General features: G+C 51.4%; 1 protein-coding gene across 5 annotated transcripts in view; it reads right to left on the minus strand.

Moving 5' to 3' along the window:
* The window catches only part of ABCC3 (ATP binding cassette subfamily C member 3), a 48,602-nt gene that overhangs the window by 19,837 nt on the left and 2,397 nt on the right, over positions 1-26,368 (minus strand). For 3 of the 5 annotated variants that reach the window (XM_018064856.1, XM_018064858.1, XM_018064859.1), the window contains exons 2-17: positions 15,730-15,906; positions 15,273-15,398; positions 14,934-15,071; positions 14,005-14,130; positions 13,739-13,800; positions 12,945-13,076; positions 11,353-11,544; positions 7,875-8,052; positions 7,615-7,776; positions 7,003-7,095; positions 5,602-5,805; positions 5,351-5,497; positions 4,877-4,964; positions 4,494-4,560; positions 4,134-4,260; positions 3,879-4,055 (exon numbers count right to left, since the gene is read on the minus strand). In XM_018064856.1, the coding sequence (XP_017920345.1) occupies positions 3,879-4,055; positions 4,134-4,260; positions 4,494-4,560; positions 4,877-4,964; positions 5,351-5,497; positions 5,602-5,805; positions 7,003-7,095; positions 7,615-7,776; positions 7,875-8,052; positions 11,353-11,544; positions 12,945-13,076; positions 13,739-13,800; positions 14,005-14,130; positions 14,934-15,071; positions 15,273-15,398; positions 15,730-15,906 (2,196 nt within the window). Of the gene's footprint in view, positions 1-3,878; positions 4,056-4,133; positions 4,261-4,493; positions 4,561-4,876; positions 4,965-5,045; positions 5,129-5,350; positions 5,498-5,601; positions 5,806-7,002; positions 7,096-7,614; positions 7,777-7,874; positions 8,053-11,352; positions 11,545-12,944; positions 13,077-13,738; positions 13,801-14,004; positions 14,131-14,933; positions 15,072-15,272; positions 15,399-15,729; positions 15,907-26,368 lie in introns of those variants that run through there. The other 2 variants (XR_001919723.1, XM_018064857.1) reach the window with 2 other exon arrangements.

A 26,368-nucleotide genomic window follows, 5' to 3' on the forward strand; every position in this document is an offset into this window, starting at 1 on the left:
GAGCCTGCCCCCTTCAACTCGAGAGCCCACGTGCTCTGGAGCCTGCGCGCCGCAATTAGAGAGAAACCTGCGTGGCGTAAGGAAGAGCCCAGAGAAAGAGCTCTTAGGCCACGACAAAGAGCCTGCACGATGCAACAAAGGCCCCACACAGCCAAAAGTAAATACATAAATACTTAAAAATAAAAGACAGAGACTGAGAAACTATCCAGTTTGACAGAGAATGAAGAGATATGACAACTAAATGCAACTCATGATCCTGGATTGAATTCTAGACCAGGGAAGAAAACAACGAAAAAAGACTGGGATAAACGATGACATTTCAAAGGTCAGACAGTGATTTTTAGATAGTAGCACTGTATTAATGATAAATTTCTTGATTTTGATAACCATAGATCCGTAAGAGAATGTCTTTGTTTTGAGGGAATATACGTTGAAATCTTTAGTATCTAAAAAAAAGAGGTGAAACTCTAAAACTCTTAGAAGAAAACACAGGAAAAAAGTTTCATGACATTGGACTTGGCAATGACTTTATGAATATAACATCAAAAGCACAAGCAACAAAGGTAAAAATAGAAAAACTGGATTACATTAAAACTGAAACCTTCAGTGCAATCAAAGGACACAGTCAGCAAAGTGAAAAGGCAGCCTTCAGAATAGAAGACAATATTTGCAACTCATGTATCTGATAGGGGGTTACTATCTAGTCTATATAAAGAACTCCTACAATTCAACAACAAAAAACTAAACAACTTGATTAAAATGTGGACAAAGGACTTTAATAGACATTTCTCCAAGGAAGATATACAAACTGCCAACAAACACATGTAAAGGTGTTCTGAACATTACTCTTACTTATCTCATACTTATATTACCTTACTTATGTAAAGGTGTTTCGACATTACTAATGACTGGGAAATGCAAATTGAAAGGTCAATGAAATATCACCTCACATCCATTAGGATGGTTATTATCAGAAAACAAAACCAAAATAACAAACAACCACTCCAGAAAACAACAAGTGTTGTCCAGGATGTGTGCAAGTTGTAGCCTTTGGGCACTGTTGGTGAGAATATAACATGGTGCAGCCATCATAGAAACCAGTTATGGCAGTTCCTCAAAGAATAAAAACATAGAATTGATTTACAAATTCCGCTTTAGGGTATCTAGGGTCTTAAAAAGACCTTTGCCCACCCACATTCATAGTAGTATTAGTCACAATATATGAAAGGTGGAAGCAACCCAAGTGTCCATTGAGGGGTGAATGGATAAGTAAAAGCTGTTGTTTAATGGGTACAGAGTTTTAGTTTTGTAAGATAAAAAGAGTTCTGGAGATGGGTTGCACAACAGTGTGAATGAACTTAACATTACTGATCTATATACTTCTAAAGATTTTTAAGTTAAAGATTTATGCTATGGGGACTTTCTTCATAGTCCAGTGGTTAAGAATCTGCCTTCCAATGCAGGGGACAGGAGTCCAACCCTCGCTTGGTCGGGGAACTAAGAGCCCACATGCCATGGGGCAACTAAGCCTTTATGCCACAGCTAATGCCACCACACTCTAGAGCCCACGCACTGCAACTGAAGAACCCTCCACCACAGCCAAGCCCCGGCACAGCCAAAAAAGATCCACGTCATGTATATTTTGCAGCAGCCAAAAACTAATAAATTAATACAAAAATAAAACCTTTCATTGATATCCCAAGGTTTTTAGGGTACAGATCAAAACCTTTACTAAAGTCATCAAAGCTCTGCATATTACCCTGCATCTTTTGCACCTTGCTAACCTCCAGTCACAGCAAATTGCATCGAATGCCCTCCATCCTTAACCCTAACACTAACCCTCAAAGAAGCAACAGTTAGAACCGGAGATGGAACAACGGACTGGTTCCAAACTGGGAAAGGCGTACGTCAAGGCTGTGTATTGTCACCCTGTTCATCTAACTTATATGCCGAGTACATCATGTGAAATGCCGGGCTGGATGAAGCACAAGCTGGAATCAAGATTGCTGGGAGAAATATCAATAACCTCAGATGTGCAGATGACACCACCCTTATGGCAGAAAGTGAAGAAGAACTGAAGAGCCTCTTGATCAAAGTGAAAGAGGGGAGGAAAAAGCTGGCTTAAAAACTCAACATTCAAAAAACTAAGATCATGGCATCCAGTCCTACTACTTCATGGCAAATAGATGGGGAAACAAGGGAAACAGTGACAGACTTTATTTTCTTGGGCTCCAAAATCACTGCAGATGGTGACTGCAGCCATGAAATCAAAAGATGCTTGCTCCTTGAAAGAAAAGCTATGACCAACCTAGGTACCATGTTAAAAAGTAGAGACATTACTTTGCCAACAAAGGTCCATCTAGTCAATGCTATGGTTTTTCCAGTAGTCATGTATGGATGTGGGAACTGGACTATAAAGAAAACTGAGCTGCGAAGAATTGATGCTTTTGAACTGTGGTGTTGGAGAAGACTCTTGAGAGTCTCCTGGACTGCAAGGAGATCAAACCAGTCAATCCTAAAGGAAATCAGTCCTGAATATTCATTGGAAGAACTGATGTTGAAGTTGAAGCTCCAATACTTTGGCCACCTGATGCGAAGAGCTGACTCATTGGAAAAGACCCTGATGCTGGGAAAGATTGAAGGCAGGAGGAGAAGGGGATGACAGAGGATGAAATGGTTGGATGGCATCACTGACTCGATGGACATGCGTCTGAACAAGCTCCGGGAGTTGGTGATGGACAGGGAAGCCTGGGGTGCTGTCATGGGGTGGCAAAGAGTTGGACACGACTGAGGGACAGAACTGAACTGAACTGAACCCTTAAAGGTTTTCCATCACCCTTGGTAAAAGCCGTAGTCCTTACAGTAGACTTAAGGCTTTATGTCTGCTGCCTGGATACCTCACTGACTTCACTTCCTCCTCCTCATCCCTGCTCATTTCATTCCAGCCACACTGTTCTTCTCGCTGGTCCTTAAATGCCCCAGTCACACTCCTGCCTCAGAGCCTTTGCACTTACCGCTCTCTCTGCCTTAAATGTCCCAGACAGGGCTTCATGTTCCCAGATACAGACCACTCCTTCACTTTGTTCGAGTCTCCAGTTCTCAGTGAGGCTTTCACAAAGCATACTGATAATACAACCTTGCACATCCTTTCCTCTTAGCATCCACTTAATATTATACATTTTACTGATTTACCTTGCTAACATATCTTTCCCCACTAGAACGTAAGCTATATGAAGGCAGAGATTTTAGTCTGGTGTTGGTACTAACGTATGGGCTGCCCATGTGGTGCTAGTGGCAAAGAACCCACCCGGCAATGCAGGAGACATAAGAGATGTGGGTTTGATCCCTGGGTCAGGAAGATCCCCTGGAGGAGGGCATGGCAACCCACTCCAGCATTCTTACCTAGAGAATGTCATGGACAGAGGAGCCTGGAGGAATCAGTCCATGAGGTCACAAGGAGCTGTACACGACTGAAGTGACTCAGCATGGACACACATTTACTAATATATAATATTGCCTGGTATGCCATATAGTAGGTATGTCATAAAATCTGATACATGATAAGAGCTTCTTCCTTAGCTGTTAAGATTCAGCTCAAAAGTGATACTTTTCCTTATGCAGACTATCTCCTTTACTCCTTCCCAGTACCTTGAACAGGCCTTCAGCCTGGCCTCCAGGACATTGTACAGCCCCTACCCATTTCTAAGTCACCTTCCCCCAGTAATAGATCTGCTTTACCAGTGCCTTGCACAGAGCTAGGCATGACATCATTAATAGATGAATGCGTGAATGAACAAATGCTTATTTGGATCTGAGCTGGACTGAGGCTGACCGCTGTGCGTGCTAACTCCCCCAGAGAGTGAGATAAGAGACTGTACCTTCTCTCCAATCTCTGTCTGGTCCCCACCAGGCAGAACCTCCAGATCAGCTAGCAGGGCACAGGCCTCCAGAGCCTTCTGGTACCGCTTGGGGTCCAGGGCTCGACCAAAGAGCACGTTTTCCTGAAGAGTGCAGTTCTGGATCCATGCCTGCTGGGGCACGTAGGCCACGGAACCCTGGCCAAAGGAATTTACCTCAGGGTTTGCCCAAGGCCTGGCCAAGCTTCCCTTCCCAGTAATCCCTGCCCCTCTCACCTTCATATACACCTTGCCTTCCAGCTTCTCCATCTCTCCCAGCAGGGCAGACAACAGGGAGGATTTCCCGCAACCCACAGGCCCCACCACGGCCACTAGTGCCCCTTTTGGCACCTGGATATCAAGGCTGGGGGTAAGGAGACAAGTAGCCCAGTCAGAGGAGGAATTGAGGTTTTGTCCTCCACCTTCCACCTGAAGACCCAAGCTCTCCTCCCTTTCAGACAGCACCCTGGCAAGCTGAGGCTCTTCCTGTTTCCCAGGTCAAAAGCTGATGAGTGGGAGCAGGAGGGGGGGCGGTCCCGCTACGATCTGAACTGCGGTCCACTTTAGGCAGCTAAGAAGGGAAGGAGAAGCTGGTACCTGTGCAGGGTGGGTGGCAGGTCCTGGGCCCAGGTAAAGGTGCCATTGTGTATGATGACAGCGTAGCCTGGGAAGACAGAGGTGCACAGGGTCAGGGGGCCCAGGGCAAGGGGGAGAGGGTCCCTGGGTGGAAGAGCCCTACGGAAAGGAACCAACGGGAGCACAGGAAAGCTTGGGGGTGGGGGTGGGGGTGGCGGGGAGGAGTAAGAAGCGCCCTAGAGGAGGAAGGTGATGGCGGGCCCTGGGGAGGGGTAACAGAGTGAGAGCAGATGGGAAAGGAGGATGAAGCAAAGGAGGCCACAAGAGAAAGGTTAAAAGTTTGAAACAGAATTTTCTGGAGAAGTGGCTGGGTTAAGGGAAGCCCAGGTAGAGGCTGTCTGGACCTGGGGTGATGGTCTTTCTTTCCACACACTGAGGGTCAAGTTCATCTTGGCTCAGGAAATGCTGGATCCGTTTCAAAGACACACTGGTCTGCATGCAGAAGGGTGTGAGTCAGCCCTGGAAGCTATGCCTTTCTTACACCCATCTCCTCTTACCCTTGCTGGCCCCCACCTTCCTGGGTGAGGCTGGGCCCCCTGAGGGCCCAGATGCTGGTGCTGGGTCCCTTCTCATGCCTGATTCTTGGCTGGCTCCCACTGCCAAAGATAGGGTCCATGTTGGTAAGAGGAGGCTGTCTCCAGAACTTGGGTTTCCAGAAACCCTACCTAAATGACTCCAAATGGCCCATGAGTCTGCTGACCAAACAATTCTTCATAATGCCAAATGGCCCTCCCCTGATTCCAATAACTTTATCCCCGACCCTAAATAGCCCCAACCTGCCCAAACTCCACTAGAACCCCAGCCCTACCCAGGCTTACCTGGGCCAGGTTGCTGATTAACTGGGGCAGCATGTTGAGGGGAATTTTTAAGATGTTGAAAAGGGACACGGACACAAAGGCCTTTTCAGCATCCAGCACGTTGTTCTTGTCCACGGATACGTATACTCCGAGGGTGGTCAGGGTCACCTGGGCAGCGGTGGGGATGGGTGTCAGGGTGGAGTCTGCTGGGTTCAGAGGCCCAGGCTGACCAAGCAGAAGACGGGACACCAGCCCAGGTATGGGCGCCTCACCAGGAAGGGGGTGCAGACCCAGATGAAGGTGGATATGGCGTGGAGGTAGGCGACCTGGCGCATCAGCCGGAGCTCATCCTGCCGGATGCCCTCCACCTGCTTCAAGAAGCTGGGCTCCCAGGCGTATAGCTTCAGCACCTTGATGCCACCCAGGATCTCGCTCATCAGCTTGATGCGCGAGTCCTTGAACTTCATTTGCTCTACCTACGGAAAGTGTGGCAAGGGCGTCCCTGAGCCCCTCCCCAGACCTCTACCAATAGGGGCACACATCTTCTCTGCACTCACACACACACGGCAGCTAGACTACCCACCACTCCTCCCTGCCAGCCTGTACTGTACCCCAGCCTGGAATGCCCAAGCCAAGCTCCCTTCCTCTCTGCTGGACAAAATCCTGCTCCAGCCTCAGTGCCCATCACTGACCATCCCAGGCCCCTTCCCTGGGTTTCTAAGGCATGTTCTTATAGGGCACCCTGAACATGTATGCCGTCTCAAATCCATGTGAGCCTGAGGGAATAGATCCCTTACTTCTCTTTTTTACCCAGTCCCCAACCCAAGGTGTAGCAGGCCACACTAATTTATTCATTCAGCCCCAATTTATTGAGTACCTACTATGTGCCAGGCCACGTGCTAGATGTAGGGCAGATAATGATAAACAACTGAAGGCCCCAGCCATCATAAAGCTGGCAGTCTGATAGGAGAAGTAGCTAGGATGCAAACAATCACCTGAATAAATGCTTACGCTAAATCAGTATGCATACCCCAATGGGAGTAGCAGGATTCTGGGAGAGAATAATTTGGGTGGGAACTGGGAAATCAAAGTTTACGCTGGGGTGAAGGAAGGGAAGGAACTGGGCAAGCAAGGAAGGCTGAAGCACATTTCAGGGAACAGTATGTATGGTAGCCCGGAGGCATGCCGAGCTTGGTGATTTGGAGGAAAGAACGGCCAGACTGGCTGAAATTTAGCCATATTCCAGGAGGGGAGGGTTTGAAAGGTGAGCAGGGGCCTAGTGGGTGGTAGTGGAAATTTGTCATTTATTTTGTGTACAGTGGGAAGCTAGGGAAGGCTTCAATAAATGTTTGCCAATAAAGGACTGAATGACTGGCTATTTACACTAAGTGCAATGTGGTGGAGAAACTCTCGTTAGACCAGAAGAGGCAAGTTCTGTCTGATTCTGGATTGCTGTAATCTCTCTGGGCCTTGGTTCCTTAGTTGCAAAATGAGAATGTTTCTAAAGCCTCTCAGGGTTGTAAGGCAAGAGTAAGCTAAGGTTTGTGAAAGTGGCTTAGAGCCATCTGTACTCAGTAAGCAAGGTAGTGGGTAAGGCCCAGGTTAGTGACTGCACTCCTCCAGGCACCTGGCCAGGGCTCCAGGCAGGAATAGCTCAGTCTGTTAGCACCCACCTGGAAGGCACGCATCTTCACAGCCACAGCTCCGTTGAGTGGGATTAGCAAGATCATGAGAGCAACTCCAGCCAGGACGGAGGGACCCAGGTTCTGAGGATGCACGATGCATAGATTAGACAGACAGACAGACCAACATACAGAGTATATATAGACAGAGCCCAACAGACAGAAGCCTATTGACCTGAAATGCGGGGATGGGCCCGAAGCAAAAGTTAGTGGTCAGCCAAACAGATGGACAGTGAAAAGAAGACATACAGATGAAGCCAAAATTGCAAAAACATTTGCAGAAACAGCCAGCCATCAGATAATGACAACAGACAGGGACAATCAGGCAGCCACTGAAGGGCATCCAGACACACAGAGAGGCAAATACAGATAGACAGGCAATGACAACCTGAGTCACACCCACCTTGTCTCCAAGGCCCTCTTCCCTCCCCTAGGTTCTGTGAGAGGGACAATCTCACAGGCTGGAAAGACTTGATTGCAGACACCAGCATCCTCACAGTTCTGTCCCCTACCCCTCTGCTGACCCAGAATAACTCTCTCTTGTCCCATCTGAAGGAAGGAGAAGTCAGAGGAAGGAGGCAGAGATCAGGGTTCAAGAGTCACCTGCCAGAGGAAGTACACTGCCAGGATGATCTGCAGGGGGGCTGACCACAGCAGGTTGATGAAGGGGACAACGTCCATGAAGCGCTGCGCATCCACTGACATGAGGTTGACAATTTCTCCTACAGTGGACTCACGTTTGACTGAATTGCTGATGACCAGAGCCTGCAGGTGGACAGTTGGCTGATGGACTGGTCACGCGAGTCTCTTCAAAGTTCCCCAGGGCTGGCCTCCCCAGCCCCTCATTTGCTGCTCCAGCTGACCTTCCTATAGATGACACCTATGATGCCCGTGCGAAACCTCAACCCCATCACAAAAATGCAGTGGTAATACTGGTGTAAGATCAGGGTCTGCATCACGGAGCACACGAACATCAGCCCGGCCACCAGGAAGCCCCACCAGGTGGGGGCCGTGGGGTTTGAAATAAATCTGATCAGGATGCTGCAAATGGAGGAGAGAACAATAAGCGTGGGGAATCTCCCCTAGGCTCTTCCCCCTACTGCTGCTCTCTTCTTGCCCCTCAGCCTCCACTCTCTCAAGCCTCTCATTTGGAGGCTGCTGGCCCTCCACAGCCCCAACCCAGACCACGAGAATCAGCCCAGAGCTGGCGCAAGACTCTGTCTCCTCACTCCTCTCTTCCTCCACCTCCTTTCCCATCTCCCACGGCTTCCCTCCGCCTACCTCGTTATTACGCTCTGGCCGCCAACCTCACTGGCCTGCCTGTTTTGCCTCCTTGGACCATGTGGCAGGAAGCAATGCCACATGTCTGTTGATTAGACTTTCCTGCACCTTTTCTTGGACTGCTGAGGGCTCTGAAGTCCAGCGCATGACTACACAGGCTCTCGCCACTGAAACCTATCCTCTTCAGTATCAGCAGCCCCCAGAGCTGCCCAGTGACCTTCTCCAGGACCCTAATCTAATTCCTCTCCCACAGTCCTCTTCACCTCTTACCTTCTGATCTATCCTCACTCCCCACCTCTCTCAGCAGTGGCCCACTTACTTGTTCCCATTGAGAACTCCCTGCCAACTACAAACTTCCCTGCAAACATTCACCCTCTTCCATCTGCCTCAGGACAGGAGGCGTCCTTCTGACTTTCCATGCTGGATTTTGCCCCCTAAGCCCCAGATCCCACCCACCTCTTCAGGAGCATGCTTTATCATTGGCCCCCTTTCGCCTTATCCCCAGGAACCTCCTCTCCACTGGCAGCTCTGTGCCTTGGCCGACTAACATGATCAAGTCTCTTCCATGTTAGGACAAACCTCCCCTTGGCCCCATGGAGCTTCCTCCACAGTCATGGCCAGGCCTCTTCTGCTGTGGGTTGGGTGTGACTCCCCCAAAGACATGCTTAAGTCCTAACCCCTGGTACCTATGCTACTGCTGCTGCTGCTAAGTCGCGTCAGTCATGTCCGACTCTGTGAGACCCCATAGACGGCAGCCCACCAGGCTCCCCCGTCCCTGGGATTCTCCAGGCAAGAACACTGGAGTGGGTTGCCATTTCCTTCTCCAATGCATGCAAGTGAAAAGTGAAAGTGAAGTCATTCAGTCGTGTCCAACTCTTAGCAACCCAATGGACTGCAGCCCACCAGGCTCCTCCGTCCGTGGGATTTTCTAGGCAAGAGTACTGGAGTGGGGTGCCATTGCCTTCTCCGCTGGTACCTATGAATGTGACCTTATAGAGTCTTTACAGATGTAGTCAAGTTAAGATAAGGTTGTACTGGAATAGTCTGGCCCTGATCCAGTGACTGGCATCTTTATAAAAGAAAAGCGAGGGAGATGTGCACACAGAGACACAAATGCAGACAGACAGACAGACAGACACACACACACGGGAAGATGCCGTGCAAAGACGGAGGCAGAGATTGGAGCGATGAGTCTCAAGCCAAAGAAGTCAAGTCTGCCAGCACCACCAGAAACTGAACAGATCTCGCTCAGAGCCTCTCGAAGGAACCAACCCACTGACACTTTGATTTCAGACCGTGCTTCCAGAACCATGAAAGAATACATTCCTGTTTTCAGCCACCCAGTTTGTGGGACTCTGTTACCCTAGGAAACTGAAACCTTTAATAGGAAGTTTCTAGACCTTCATCGGCCCTGTCTCCGCTGCAGACACCCTTCTCTCAGGCCCTCCCCTTTGCTTCAGCCTCTGTTTTTGGCAAAGTCGCCAACAAGCTCCATGTTGTCTTCCTCAGGCTCTATTTTCCTGGTCAACTCGCTTCACTGGGGGCCATGGCCTCCCCTGGATGCATCCTCTGTGCCCTGGTCCACAATCTGGATTCTTTTCCCAACTTTGGCCCCTCCAGGTTAGTCTTCTGCTCCCCCATACCTGTCAGAATGCCCTAGGACTCCGTCTGGGGCCTTCACATGAAGGCCCCTCTCGGGATGGGGTCAGCCAAAGAGATGGAGCCCTGGGCTTCCATGATGACTCTGAAAACTCTCTGACTTCCCTCTAGCTGGGAGTCTCCCTTGGGGGCCACCAGCACCTCAGGCCTGACATGGCGAAGACACAGCTCACCACCGTGCCCCGTGCCCCGTGCCCAGGTCTCTCTTCCTGCTGAGTTCACTATCTCAGCCAAAAAAAAAAAAAAAAATCCCTCATTCTCTAGCTATCCAAGAGCCCAGGTCACCTTTGTCCCCACCCTTTCCCTGACACAGGCACCCATTTCCAGAGTAGCTCCTGAACCCAGCTCATTCCTGACCTGGACTTTCCTCAGACCTAGTTGGCCCACTTCCATCTGGCTACACTGCCTTACGCCACCCACACTACCAGCAGGGGATCCTTCCAGATGCAAGCCAGATGCCCTCCCTGGCTTCAAATCTTTCAAGGATTTTCTTAGCTTTCCCTCTCTCTCTTTGCTGTTCTGCCCCTCCCTCCAGTTACCTTCCCTCTAGCATTCGTAAGTGCTTGGAATTCCTGAGTCATGCTGTCTCAGGCCTTTGTGACTCTGAACCTTCACCTCCTTCTTCACCTAGTTAGTTAGCTGCGGGTCCTTCCAAACTAAACAACTTCCCTGGCTGGCAAGAGAACCCTGCCCCTTCCCAGGGTAACTCTGAGGGCTTTTTCAGACACCTGAGTACACCTATGCCCACACGGTGCTCTAACAGATTTACACACTGGTTTCTCCCACAAGACTTTAAGACCATATCTTATTTATCTTTGTATACCTAGGGTCTGGCACTATTCTGAGACCCTGGAGGCTCAAAAAATGTTCATTGAATGAACAAATGCACAAATTCATGAATGGAGGAGCAATGGAGTGAGGGCTCCTTCCCATTCCCTCACTTGAGAGCTGCTTCTAGCCCAAGCTACTCAGGGGACAATTGGAAAGGGCACCATAGCTGGAGTTCAGAACTCTGAACTCAAATCCATCTCCACCAGCTGCGTGCCCTTGGTCAAATCACTTCATTTCTCTGAGTTCTTATTTCCTCATTTTTTGTTGTTGTTTTTTGTTTTTCTGCTTCCTCATTTGTAAAATGGGAAATCCTCTGTAGGACTGTTGGGAGGATTTAAAGAGAGTATGTTTGCTAAAGTATACATCGGGGTGCCTGGCAGCTGTACTTTGGCCAGGGAAGTTGGATGCGAATGGGGAAAGGAGGTGCAGAGGCTCTGCCACTTGCCAAGGGTCCCACAGAAAATGGGGATGGCCCCCCAGTTCCTGGACTGGGGCTCTTTCCCCACTCTTCGTCCCCCAGGCCAGCCCCTTGTCCCAGGAAGGGCTGTGCGGGAGGGAGCGTGGACAGACCTGAGCAGCTGTGGGTTGATAAAGGACAGCAGATCCTGGATCAGCTTGAAGCCCATGCTGAGGAGGAAGCTGGAGCTGAAGGTGGCCATCAGGGCCCGCAGGAAGGAGGCCTCCCGAGCCTGGGGTCGGCCCTCAAGCAGCATCTCACCCTCGCTGGACGGTTTCTTCCCAGAAGCCTCTGCAGCCTGGCGTCTGGTCCGAGGAGGAAGGAACAGTGAGTCGGAATGGGTACAAAGGCCCCATGAAGCCAAGGGCCACCAGGGCTGTTGAAGAGCAGGTAAGGGGGGAAGCTGCTTTTTTGGCTCTCAGGATTGGGATAGACAATGCAACTTTCCAGCTGAGAGTCCCCAAGTGATTCTGTCTTCAGGTTCTAGAGGATATACAAAGAGGTGTCTTAACTGCTCCCCAAGAACTATACACCCAGCAATTTCCAGCATCTGCCTCTCCAGGGCTGCTGGCTCCAGGGAGAATGCTATGAGAAAGGAGACTTGGGCAGGGCTGGCTAGTGGCCTAGTCACTGGGGGGCTGAGCAGGGAGGGAGTGGAGGTGTCATGAAGGGACAGAGATGGGGTGCAGCAGGCTGACTGGAGGCCGTTAGGTCTCAGAGGCTCCAAGCCATGAACCCAAGACGCGGATGACCAAGTCCAGGTCCCTGGTTCCTCCATAGCCAGTTGGCCATCAGGGGCTCAGACAGAACCAGCATGGGACTTCTGGGACCCAGACTGTGGCTGGAAGGCAAAAGGGTTTGGTCCTGGGGGGGATGTGGGTGAAGAAGGAGGACTCAGAGTCTCAGATTTTTTGTCTGAGTAGTCAGCCAGAGACAGACTCCTGGGTCAGTGGGAAGGCCCTCAGTCAGACGGTAATCTCCTCCAGCTGCTGGCTCCACATAAAAGGCAGGATTAAGCGGGGATGCTGGCCCTAACCTTCTCCCCCTGGTCCTTGCCCCTCCTGAGGGAAGTCTCTGGAATCCACCCTTCAAGTCAGTCAGGGCAGTTCAGGAGTGGCTGCAGGGGGCCAGACAGTTGGGTGTGGATTCTGCCCGTGCCACCACCAACTAGGGCACCTTGGGTGTGTCATCAAACCTCAGCGCTTCAGTGATGGCATCTGCCACACAAAGACATTAGAGCTTGTGCAGTAGGGCTGTCAGAGACCGACTGGGTTAATCTTAGAACCGTCCCTCAGACAGAGTGTTAGTCGCTTTGTTGTGTCCAATTCTTTGCGATCCCATGGACTGTAGCTATCAGACTCCTTTGTCCGTGGAATTCTCCAGGCAAGAATACTGGAGTGGGTAGTCATTCCCTTCTCCAGGGGATCTTCCCAACCCAGGGATTGAACCCAGGTCTCCCACACTGCAGGCAGATTCTTTACTGTCGAAGCCACCAGGGAAGCCCCTTGGACAAAGTGTTGTGAAAGTGTCAGCCATTCTCCAGCTGGACCCACACAGGCCTAAACTGCACACCCCAGGACCACTTGCACCTGTTTTTCCCTCCACCCCCAGCCATGTGATCTACCAACCTCGCTTGCAGGAGACCCGGGCTGTGTGAAGGGTCTGGGGTGGAGGGGTGCAGGGACTGGGGGAAGGGGAGCCTCACCGCGCTGCCTGATCTTGTTGCTTCTTCCACTCCTCCAGCAGCCTCTGCATCACCATCTGGGAGCGGTCCTCCTTGTTTAGGGACCAGAGGTCTCGCTCCTCCAGGGGCCGCCTATAGCCGAGGATGGCCAACCTGGAGTGGGCAGGCAGCACTACACTGGGTCAGAGTTTAGGAGCCTGGGGACAAGGGTCTCCAGACAAGAGGATGTCCCTGGGGAACAGTAGCCAAGAAGAGTGTCTCTTTTATTCCTACAGTGAGCAAGATGGGGGTCACTGACTCCCACTCCAAGTTCCAGCCCTTTCTCCCTGCTTCTCAGATGCCCCACTGACTCCTGGGCCCTGGTGATGAAATTGATGCTGACTGGGGCCCTGAGTGATGACAAGACCCACTGGATGGAGCCCTAGCCCAGGCGCTTCCTCAGTGCAGTATGGCTAATGAGCTGTCACCAAGGTCACAGACATAATTCTCCTGCTTCAGCTACTCTGAGAGATGCCCAAGGAAATGACAGCTGCAAGCTTATCCCTGACCAAAGAGCTGGGAACTAATTCTCCCTCTAGAACCCTGGGCCTGTCCTCATAGCCTGCCCTGGGATCAGAACTGGACTAGGCCTGGCTTCTGTACTCAGTCCCCAGCCCAAACAGACAGGTTTCCCCACCCTTGCCTGCCCCATGCTCACTGGGGTGCACAGTTCCTCAAGCTCCTGAATTCTTGGCCTGCTCCCATTCCTCTCTCTAACTCCCCAACTATCCATCCCCACCCCCCAGATTCCCAGGCTTAGGAAAGAGAAAACTTACTTTGTAAACCACCAGAAAGACAGGCGGGAGAGGAAGCCAGCTCCAGCCTCTGGGCAGGGGTTCTAGAAGGTGAAAGAGTGAGACAGGGGAAATCAGGATCCTTCCTCTCAAGGCAGAGCAGAGGGAGGAGGGTGCCTCACTCCCTTCTGCTCCAAGCCCCAGTTTGCACACTCTGGAAGTGACAAGAAGATCAAATGAACCGGAAGGACTGGGCTGAGCAATGGGCTGTGGAACCACCTTTACCACCCAACTCCATTAAAACTTACAGGGTCCATATTCTTGGGGGAGAAAAACGGTGGCTTCTCTCTGAAGCAGGAGAGGATGAGGGCAGACAGCACCAGAGCAAAGTAGGTGTAGAAGGTCGCGAAGCGGAAAGGGTCTGAGATCTTGCCCTGGGGGAGAAAGCGGAGCAACACCATAGCTTGGGGACCCCTGGGCCTGTAGTCCAAAGGACTTCTTGGGGCACCAGATCCCTCTGTGTAGGAGTCAGCCCCTGGGGGTCCCGGGGTCGCCCACCCAGAGGGCTCTGAGAGAAGGGAAAGATCATAGAGGTCTGCTATTTGGTGGAGACTTTCCCCGCTCACCTACATCCCCTGTGTAATTGAAAGAATGAGGCTTCAGATGGCTCAGGAACTTGCCCAAGATCACAAAGTAATTGGACTGTTCCCAGCCTGTGCTCTTCTAAATACACTTGACTGATTTCTCTTGAGATAGAGAAATAGGGAGACACTAGATTGATCCCTGGTGCTTCTACACCACATCACCTTCCCCCCACTGCCACTGAAAATCAAGAGGAAGACCAGGGACTGCGGGAGGTGCGAGAACGGGGGAGAACAAGATAATGGGATTCCAGGGAAGCCAAAATTGTTCATGGGTGCACACACGTTCTCACTGCACAAACACTGCACTGGACGGTGGCGGCAACCACGGCAGCAGCTACATTACACGAGCAGCCAACAAAGGGCGCATCTTGCTGCATTTCCCTGGGTACACTGACTCTCACCCTGCTCACCAGCCTGCTTCTCAGCAGAGATGCCACAAGCAAGAAATGACACAAAAGGGACTGAATAGCGGAGGAGGTCCTGGGAGCTGAGGAGGGGCAGAGAGGAGGAGCCTGGGAGCCAACCATGCCTTGAGCTCTGGGGCCAATCCCTAGACAGCGGTGGGACCTGGCGGGTTTCTCTTTTCCCCTTACCTGTGTCAAAGCTGAAAGGATCTTGGAGCGGAAGGGGATGATGCCACAGACCACACACAGGAACCAGAAGATGATGAGAACACCCGAGGACCGAACCCCCTGCAGCCGCTCATACTGGATCAGCAGGGTGGCCAGCAGCTGCACGGGGGGAGCAGCAGGCGCTGGGCCAGAGCACACGTCTGGACCTGACTCCACTCCTCCCCACGCCCCATGGCTAGATGTTTCTGGGGTTACCCTCTTCCAGGGTGTCCAGCCTTCTCCTCAGAGCCCATGGTTCCCCCATCAGCATCCCACAACCCACCCAGATCCTCCACCCAGATCCCCTGGTCCCACACTGACCATGGTGACCCCCACCACCAAGGGGGTGACAAAGAAGATGGGGGCAGGGGCCCAGCCGTGGACCAGGCCATGGAAGGAGTAGAAGAGGTCAGCCCAGGAGACACACCACAGCAAGACGCCCAAGGCCTATGAACAGGGCATAGGTTGGAGCCTCCACCCTCAAAGAATCAGAGACCCCCCCCTGGGGAGGGGCCTTTGGTCCTGAAATAGATCTGCCCAGGCCTGCCTTCAAGGGCCGGGCTGGGCACTGGCTGGAAGCTTCTCCAGAGTGGGGAGAGCATTGTTGGAGACCTTGACTGAACTTCCCCAGAGATTATCTCTTTGGGCTGTAGACCCAGCTGGCAGGCCCTGAGCACAGGGCGGGTGAGGCTGGGGAACCCTGTCCAGTCACTGAGGGTGGGAGAAGGGACTCATTCACGTTCCGGTCCCACCCACAGGAGAGCCCCGAGCCTCTGACCGTCTTGAGCCTGGAGAGGCGCGAGAGGACGATATAGCCCTCGTGGTGGCGCCGCAGGTGGAACAGATAGCAGGGCAGGGCGGCCCACAGGTAGGCGCAGGGGACCCAGGCCAGCACGGAGTTCTGGAAGCAGGGAGTGAAGTCCGGGTTGTCCGTGTGCAGGGACAGGTTAGAGTCCTGGGAAAGGAGATGGGAATTCAGGGGCAGCAGTGGGCTCACGCTCCAGGAAGGGGGCTGGGCCAGAGAGCTGCTCCATGCCCCCTAGCAGGTGGAAGGCGTGTGACCTTGAAAGGCTAAGTGTGCAAATGAGCAGGCATTGTCCCAAGTGTGAGCTCTCCCAGGAGGCTAAGGGTGCTAGTTTCCTCATTTCCTCATATTTTCTCTCTAACTGACGTATAATTCAAGCACAATAAACTGCACCCATTTAAAGTGCACAATCCAATGAATGACAGTTGTACACACCTGCAAAACTGCTACTCACAATAAAGATATCAAATATCCCACCATTATCCGAGTTCCTTTGTGCCCCTCTGCAGCCCATCCCTCTCGGGGCAACCACTGATCTGCTTTCTGTCATTCGAGATTTCCACTCTTTTTTTAAAAATTAATTTACTTTATCAAAGCAGTATATGCACATGGTTGAAGAGTCCACTTCCCCTCTAAGTCTCCCAGGGAAGGGATAGGGAGCCTCTTTCAGCTTTAGTTGCCTCTCTGTTAAAATAAGGGAGGCCATCCCCCACCCTGCCTACCTCCCTCAGTGGGAGTGAACTCAAAGGAACAAAGTGATGTGGAGAGAGCTTTGTAAAACAAAGCCCTGGTGACCCATTGTCTCATTTTGCATAGGACTGTCCTGGTTCTAGCACTGAAAGTCTTGTGTCCTTGGGAACCACTGAGTCCAGACAAGATCCCCACCCTCCGTTTTGTCTTTGCACCTAAGAATTTTTTTGGAAATGGATGGGGGAAACTATTCAAACATATATTTTACTAAAATTGGTTTCCCCCAAGGCCACCAATGAACTAATCTTTTTTTCCCTTCTTGCAAAGTATTAGACATTCTTTATGAGCTTTCTAGCTCATAAGATATAAACAAATAAAAAACAGGCCTCACCCACAAGCCCATCCACCTAGAGACAACACCAAAGGACAGAACCTCCTACCTTCTAATTGCCAGTTTAAAGAACTAGCATTTTTATTTTTCTCAAAGTTATAACACGCATATAATTTTAAAAGTCTAACTGTGGAAAGGAAAATGTTACCCTGCTTCATTATTCCCCACCCCTAGCTCCATTTTCCTGGGGTAAATATGTTCAAACATGCTAACATTGTTCCGGGAGCTACCTTCATGTTTTTAAGTAATTTGCTTTCATTATTATTACATGATCTACCACTATTTGGTAATTGCTATTTTCTTTTGCCATTTTCTTCTCACTGGAAGGTAAGGCTTTTATCTCCCTCTCCACTTGAACTCCCTTAGCCTTCCAGTGTAGAAACATCACAGGCTATTGCTAAATAAACTTCAGAGTTCACATATTTTAGACTATGTAAATATTGTTCACTGCTAAATTCATTGCTACTGACTCTACTTCTTTCAAATAGTTTGACCTTAGGCAAGATGCTTGAGCTTTACCTCTCTGGGCCTTAGTTTCTTCGAGGGTAACGCTGGGATGATAACATCTCCTACAGGGCCCCTCCCACCTGGCCCCTCAGCCATCAGTCTAGCCCAAGCTCTCATCTCTTCTTGAGCAGTTTCCATGGGATTCTCTTCCTTCCTATGCCCTATGGGCCCAGATCCCTGCCCACACTCTCCTGGTCTTCCCCTTCCTTCCCGGTCTTTCTTTCCTTCTAATCCTCCTTGTTGGTTCCCTCTCTTGGCATCAGAGTGCCCCTAAGCTCAGTCCTTTCCTCTTCTCCATCCCCTTTTCCATCTGCACTCAACCCCAGGGCAATCTCATCCAGTCTCATCGACGTGCTGATGGTTCCCAAGTTTATCTCTTCCCACGCGCGCATGCATGCTAAGTCGTTTCAGTCGTGTCCAGCTCTTTGGGACCCTATGGACTGTAACCCACCAGGCTCCTCTGTCATGGGATTCTCCAGGAAAGAATACTGGAGTGGGTTGCCATGCGCTCCTCCAGGGCATCTTTCTGATCCAGGGATTGAACCCACATCTCTTATGTCTCTTGCGTTGGCAGGCAGGTTCTTTACTATTAGCCCCAACTTTACCCCACCGCTCTCCAAATCCTCAAGTCTATATCCAGCTGCCTACTGGACATCTCCACTTTACACATCGTACAAGAGCCTACAAGGCCTCCACAGCGCACCTTCCTGCCAACCTGTGGCCTCTCTTGCTGCTTCTCCCTCCATCACTCCAGCCAGTGGCCTCAGTACTACTTCCGAACACACCAGGTATGTTCCTGCCTCAAGGCCTTTGCACTTGCTGCTCTCTGTCTGGAATACTCCTCGCTTAGACATCCTTGCGTCTTTATTTCTCTTTGAGGCCTACCTTGACCACTCTGTTTATTACTGTCTCTTGCTGAGGGCAGGAGGAGAAGGGGACAACAGAGGATGAGATGGTTGGATGGCATCACCGACTCAATGGACATGGGTTTGGGTGGGCTCCAGGAGTTGGTGATGGACAGGGAGGCCTGGCGTGCTGCGGTTCATGGGGTCACAAAGAGTCAGACACGACTGAGCGACTGAACTGAACTGAACTGGACTTGCACCCTATCTCCGGCATTCCGTTAACCTTTCCCTGCTTTTTCTTTTCCCTATACCTTCCACCTTCTAACATGCTATATAATTTAGTAGTTTAATATGTTTTCCTTCATTTCTTCCTGCTGGCATATGTGTTTCTTGAAGGAAAGAATCTTTATTTCATTTACTGATGTATCCTAACTACCCAGAGCAATGCCCAGCACATACTAAGTGCGCACCAAAAATTTGCTTTAAACAGATTAAACATTTGTTGAATAAATGAATAAACAAAAGGATAACCTTATACCCTCCCTCTAAACCTTCAGTGGGTTCATACTGACCAGAAGACGAAGCCCAAGCATGGCATTCAAGTCCCACAGCTGGCCTTGAATTTTCTATCTAGCTAGCTATCTAAACTGGAGAAGGATATGGCACCCCACTCCAGTGTTCTTGCCTGGAGAATCCCATGGACGGAGGAGCCTGGTGGGCTGCAGTCCATGGGGTTGCGAAGAGTCGGACACGACTGAGCGACTTCACTTTCACTTTTCACTTTCATGCATTGGAGAAGGAAATAGCAACCCACTCCAGTGTTCTTGCCTGGAGAATCCCAGGGACGGGGGAGCCTGGTGGGAGGCCATCTATGGGGTCGCACAGAGTCGGACACGACTGAAGCGACTTAGCAGCAGCAGCAGCAATGCTGTCTATGGGGTCGCACAGAGTCGGACATGACTGAAGTGAACTAGCAGCAGCAGTAGCAGCAGCAGCAGCTATCTAAACTATTAAACATATGCCTGAGTTCTATCATCTTAAGAAAACAGTTCGTGGAGTGGTCTGCACACCCTGCTTCCCCTTCCTCAGCCTGTCCCCACTCTTTAATTCCATCTGGGTCAGCACTCTGCCTCTAATGCACCTGCCTACAGTCGCAAGATTTCTGAAATGCAGTTTTGTGCCCCTTGCCTCATGTCCCCAGACCCGCTCCTGGAGCCAAGTCCAAGCACCCCTCCTGCCTTCCCACTGCTCCTTTCCCCCAACGCCAAACTCACTTCACTCTAAATCGCACTCCTACACCTCTTTTCAGTCGGGTCCCTCTTTCCACTTGTCAAAATCCCAGTGATGACAGGGCAGGGTGGCGGGCCTAGCTTAGGACCCACCTCTCCCAGCTTGAGCATCCTTCCAGCTCTGAACTCAGCACTTAAAGACCTAAAGAACCACCTTCTAGAATATGTATTCCACTCGACGATGCTCTGGTAAAGGCCTGCTATGGGCTTGGTGGGGAGGTTGGGGAGGTGGGGTGGTGGGTAGAAGTACACTTGGGACAAATGGTTCCTGCCTCTAGGGAGCATGAAGTCCACCAACACCTGCTTTGGGGGCGTTTCACTCAAACCCTGGAAAGCAGAGGCTGTGCCACATACATCTTGTATTCTAGAACCCAGTACTCAGTAGTCACTCAAGCAATGCAAGCCAAGGACCAGCAACTCTTGCTGGGCACTGGCACTCAGCCCAGGGCTGAGGGCTGGATCATAGAGCGGGATTATACTGTAGGCCTGGTCGGGCTCTTCCAAGGTGGGGGAGGCAGACACCCCGGCCTGCCTGGCTTTCCTCTTTAAGACATTTCTCACCCAAGTATAATATCCTTACAGAGAAGCACACACAGCTTAAGTATACACCTCAGTGAGTTTTCACACACTGAACATGCTTGTGTAGCTAGAACCCAAATCAAGAAACAGGACATGGCTGATGCCCGGAAGCTCCTCTTGGGCTTCCTCTTGGCCACTCCTCATCCCGGGGGAATTCTGTTCTGCGTTCCAAACACATGTGATTTTGTCCACGTGGGACCTTCCTATAAAGGAAATCACACAGCCTAGATCTCTCATGTCTAGCTTCTTCACTCTGCACTGCATTTGAGGGGTCTCACCCTCGGTGTTGCGTGTGAGGATTCTTCCTCCCCATTTTTACACGTGGTCCATTGTATGAAAGGACCATGTACTGATCCCTGCCACCCTCAAGTGGCAGCCACACCCTGTTTAACCCATCACAAGCCCATTAATCCCATCCCCTTCGTTACCAGTCCGATAGCTGGCCCAAGGCCATCTCCAACTCTATCACCTGGTCTTTGGGCCTGGAGGGAGGGAACTACTGACCTCTCTGGGCCCAACTCGAGCTACACCTTCTAGAGAAAGCATTTCTGGGGTGCCCCAGCCTCCAAGCGGCTTTGCTTTGCTTTGTTTTGTATGGTCTTGGCACTCAGGCAAATTACTCATTACCTGAGTGATCGAGGCCCTTTATGTTTCAGCAGCATTTTATTATAGCACTTAAGAGGTCATTATTCCAAAAGAAAAGAAGAGAAACAGTATTAGGCCTGGTTTGCAAAAGAAAAAACAGGTTCCACTTGCTCTGGTAACAGGTCCAAGGACACCTGGCAGTCAGGAGCTGGGAGGAGCACCCAGGCCTTGTTAACACCAAGCCACTCCCATCTCGTGCTGCTTGGGCCTGCACCTGTGAATATATATTCAGGGTGGACACTGGGCCTTACTGTTACTCCTCTCCTCTCCTGCCCCACACCTTCCAACTCCCAGCACGGGGTCAGGTACGAGGAGCAGCCCAGATTGACCCTGTCAGTCAAGGTCTATTCATCCACTGACGAGGGAGAGTGTGTGGGGGGGATCGGAGCCCGAGTTCAAAGGCACAACCAGGACTCACGCTTATGATGGGTCAAGGGCAAGGCTCTTTGAGGCAGGCAGGGAGTGGCTATGAGAACAGACCCTGATGTAAGGACCCAGTGTGGGTCCTCACTGGAGGAGCTGTGGAATCGTGGGTGAGCTGTGGAATCATAGGTGAGCTGCCTCATTGGAGCTGTGGAATGGTGGGTGAGCTGTGGAATCGTAGGTGAGCTGCCTCATTGGAGCTGTGGAATCGTGGGTGAGCACCTTCATCCCTCTGAACCTGTCTGTGCGCGTGAGTAATGGCAGTCGGGATAGCATCCCAGCCAGCTCACTTTGGGGGGAGAATGAACAGCAAGGCGCCTTGACTCAAATAGGGCAATACTGGAGGAAGCAGGTGACAGAGCAGAAGCTGCTGGGACCTTGTTGTGGTTTCATAAACTTCCATTGTGGCAACAATCAAGAGATCTTAGGAGGACCAGATGAGCGTTTTGATCCACGGGGAGATCCGGCCTGGGCTCAGCTGGGCAGAGCCCTCTCCAGGAGATAGCATACCAGACCATGCCTCTGTCCCCAGACATCTATTTACCTCAGACATTCTGCTAAGACCTGAGGACTTCCCAGATGGCTCAGGGGTAAAGAACTGACCTGCAAATGCAGGAGACACAAGAGACCTGGGTTCAATCCCTGGGTCAGGAAGATCCCCTGGAGGAGGAAATGGCAACCCACTCTTGTATCCTTGCCTGGAAAATTCCATGGACAGAGGAGCCTGAGGGGCTACAGCCCGTGGGGTCGCAGAGTCGGACACGACTAAGCATAGCACAGCACAGCAGCCTGCTAAGACAATGACAGGAACCAGCACATACATGTCCAGAGCAGGACTCCTGCCTGTCCCTCCTCCAAACTGCCCGCCTTGACGCAGGGCAATGCTTTCCTTCTCTCAGGCTGGAATCCTCCAAGTCATCCTTGGTTTTTTCTCTTTCTCTCACAATTCACACCCAACTTTTCAGCAAATCCTGTCTGTTCTACCTTCAAATTATTAGGTTGAACTACATGAAAGGATTATATCCAATGCTTTTTATCTATAAAAAGGCATCTTCACCTGGATCTCCCTGATAGATCCAGGATCTAACTGCTTCTCTCCACCCCATTCTCTCGCTTGATTTGTGGCATCACCCCCTCTCTCGTCTCCCTGCTTCTGCTCCTGCCGCTCACCCAGGAGTCTCCTTCAGTACAGCAGTTAGAGGCACGTCTTCATGAAACCTAAGCTGGACGTCTTAGTGACACACCATGTCACTGCTCTGGTTACAACCTGTCAAGGGCTCCCCATTTCACTCAGAGTAAAAGTCCAGGGTGCCCTTGAAACCCACATGATCTGCTCCCCTGTCTCTCTGACCTCAGCTTCCCCACTCCCCTCTCTCACCTGCCTCCCGCCCGCTGTGCAGTCTCCAAACGTCAGGCCTGCGCTTGTCTCCAGGCAGTGGTGCTGCTTCATGCCCTCATCACCTGCAAGCTTGTGCTCAGATCTCAGATCTTAAGGACGCCCACCCTGACCTTTCTAATTAAAGCTGGAATTGTAACCCCCACCTGGCTCCTGCATCCCCAGCCCTGGTAGCCTGTCCTCTTTTCCCATAGCCCTCCCCATTATCCAGGATACCATAACTATCTAGCATAGTATATAACTGAGTTATTTGTTATGTTTATAATTTTTCTGTCTTCTTCCACTGGAATATGTGTTCCGTGAGGACCAGTTTGTTAGTTCTGCTGGGTCAGCTAGGCAGTCCCACTGCCTAGAAGAGTTCCTGGCACAGAGACCACACTCTATGCATTTGTGGAACAAAAGAAAGAAAGAATAAATGGACAAATAAGTTAAAGTTACCCTCCAAAACCCATATGTGCTGCTGAATGCCCAGGAGCTCAGACTGTTGTCTCCTTGACACCAAGGCACTCGAGAGGGTCTCTGACCCAAACAAAGCTAAGTGTAAAGGACAGGGTTAGTGGAGGTCATGGACCCCATACGACTCCTTGCAACCCCACAGGGTCGGATGGGTGATCCCTTCTCAAACCACCAGCCCCCAGTCCCCATTCTGAAGAACACCAGCTGGGCTGGGAGCCAAGACCACAGCCCTCCCCCACTGCCACCCACACAGTTTTCACGGCAACAACAGCTACCTTAACAATGTGATTAAACAGCTGGATGGGACTGATAAGGTCTGGCACCCAGAGTGGACCACATACCGGGGAGCCCCTTCACGGGCACCAAGACTGAAATCCCTACAGACCCCTACCCAGCAGGGGACAGGTGGCAGTAAGGACCCAAGAGCCCTCTGCCACAGAGCCTTTAGGGACTTTCCAGTCCCCGGGAGCCCCAGGCTTTTTGATAGCCTCTGTCAAGAGAAGAGTAATTACTTCCTTAATCCTGTGTTGTGGGGAGAAGGGATCAACTGACAAGTTCATTATCTCAGCAGAAATGGAGGTACAGAAAAAGGGCATGGGCCTGTTCACACGCACTAACTGTAGCCTTTGGAAGGGTCTGGGTCTGGAGGCAAAAGTCTGTGGCTCACAGCCTGGCTGGCCCTTCTGCTTCTGAATGGGCCTTGGCAACCAGCAAGAACTTCAGGTACTTAAGCACCACTGTGTTCCAAGATTATTTTTTAATGTCCACAACAGCTGAGACTCATGGCTGAAAAGTGACCAGCCCCGGTTTGCATGGACCTGAACCCAAGCCGTGCAGCTCCAGAGTCTCAGTCCCCGTCAGGGCTCCAACATGACAAACCACCCTGGGGATAGAACATGTTGTGTCCAGATCACCTGAAACATTAAAAATCTCCTTTCAGCCACACAGCCTGCCCTCAAACCACCTCCTTGCTGTGGCTCTTCTCACAGGGCAGAGGGAAAGGGGCTGCCGTCACCGGGTAACAGACTAGCTGGCGCTCTGGGAGCCGCGGGACTAGAAACCTGACTATCCAGTTAGAAGGAGAAATCCAGTCCACGGATTAGCCCCCATGAGCCCCCACCCCAGCCCAGGAACGCCTCCTGGATCCAGCCCTGGAAAAGGAACAGCTCCAGGTGGGGGAGGGGAGGTTCCCCCCACCCCACCCCGCCCGCAGCAGTGACACATCCAAGCCTCACGGCCCCACCCCAACAGGGATCCTGCTGCATCTGTGCCCCTGGGTCAGCCGCACCAGGGCGGGGTGGACACCACCCAGGTGGTCTGACCCTGCCTCCTCGGCCAGTCAGCTGGCAGGCCCCACTGGGGCCTCCCTCCCTGGGGGCTGGTCCCGGGCTCCAAGGTCATTTCCTGGTGAGAGGACCAGCAGGCGGGCTTGGCAAAGTTCCCTCCCAAGTGCCACTTCCTTGACTCATTTCCTGCCCTAAGTCTCCAGCTCTCCAGACCAGGTCCGGGACATCAGGGCTTGGGAGAGGCCAGCCTGGGGACCTAATCTTTCTACCAGGAGCCAGAAGTTCAGAGGCTCTGTATTGGTGCCCCAGGTGGGATGGAGAGAGGGATTCTAGAGCCCCTAGCTTGGCAGGGAGGACTGGGTTCCTGGTGGGGGTGGCGTTTGGTGTCCAGTAGGCTGAGGGGTGTCTACCTCCTATCTACCTGCCTAAGCCATCCCTGCCTCTGCCAGTTTCCCAAATCTTTGGGGGTTACTATCTTCATTTGAGAATCAAAATACATTGAAATCAGAGCCTTTTCTGTTACTCATATGTTATGGTGGCCGCCTATTCCGACTGTGCAGTGACCCAGGAGGAGGCTGGGGAAGACCCTGACATCCCAGAGCCCTAAAGTCCACAGAAGCCTAGTCATAACCCCACCCCCCTACCCCCGAGTCTGAGGCTCAGGTCCTCAGAATCAGAACGGAGCAACTAGACCTGAAGGAGGTCCCAGCTGGAACTCAGAGAGGGTGAGCAATTTGCCTAAAGTCACACAGCTAGTGAATAACAGAATGGCACTAGCTGGAACAGAGCGGGAGACACAGGGAGTGTCTAGGGACTAGAGCCCTGCCCCTCCCTAGGGTGAGTAAACAGCCAAGGGAACAGTGAAAGTGAACAATGGTGCCTGACCAGCAGGAGACCCTCAGGACTCTGCCAACAGCTGCTACTAGAGTATAGCACGTGTAGAGTGTGGAGAGGGTCAGGGAAAGAGGTCTGAAAATCTCAGAGGAGGAACTGGTGAGCTTCCTATTGACCACACATTCTCTCTTCCCAGCTGGTCGCAGAATTTCAGGGCAGGACTCCGTCTCCTTCCTCCTTCCACCGCCCCCACCAAGTGGTTACTAATCCTGTGCTTGAGCCCCCCAGTGATGGGGAGCTCACTATTGCTCAGGCAGTCAGTGCCATCTTTGAACAGCTCTCCTGGTTAGGACCGTTGGATTTCTAAGCCTGCATCAGCCTCCCAGGAACTCCCTGGAGCCATCAGATGAAAGCTAATTCTGCAAATAGGTCAAGACCTCCTTAGGGCAAACAGCTGAAGGCCCTTGCTCTGTGCACCCTCATCACCACGTGGGTGTTCCCCTAATCCTCCAGGCAGGAGGCAACATGGTGCATCAAACGGACACTTCCACCTTCTTTGTTCTAGAGGCATCTCTGGATCCATGATCCCTGGGCCACTTGGCCACAGTTCATTCTCTTGCAGTTTATTTCCACACACTCCCAAACATGATCAGAGGATGCTGGTAATACATCGCAAGGCGGGTAGAGGTAAGAGAGAGTCAAAGAAAGGATGAATCACTCATCCAGTGCACAGTGTGTGAGAGTACAAAGCATGCATGCACATGTCCAGCGGGGTTAGGAGTCCCCTTGGGCTTCCTACTCTCACCTTTAGCTGGGGCTAAGGCAGATGGATTTATCCACAAATTACCCAGGAAACAGCCAGTGGGAGCCCCTGGCCCAATGGCCTTGCCAGCCCCTTTTTTGTAGGTCTTCCCAAATCTAGACCTGCTAACCTCATCTCTTTTCCTCGTTATTCCTCTTCCCAGGGATATCATGACCCATGAACATCTTACCAACAGGGAGTTTTAAGTTCTCAAATCATTTCACATTCTGTTTCTAATTTGATCTCCATATGTCTTGTGAAATAGTTAGGAGATGGGTTATTTCCCCATTTCACGGGTGGAAAAACAGGCTGGGAGGATAAGCTAGCAAAAAGGCTGGGTAGAATAAACAAGTGGCCCAGAGGGACCTAAACCATGTCTCTCGCCCCTGCTTTACACCCTTGGCTCATGTATTTTCTGGCTGCCCTGAACCAACTTCCAACAAAGTGGGTCATCCATAGGCCTCAAAGA

Source organism: Capra hircus, chromosome 19 (genome assembly GCF_001704415.2).
Source record: "Capra hircus breed San Clemente chromosome 19, ASM170441v1, whole genome shotgun sequence".
NCBI lineage: Eukaryota > Metazoa > Chordata > Mammalia > Artiodactyla > Bovidae > Capra > Capra hircus.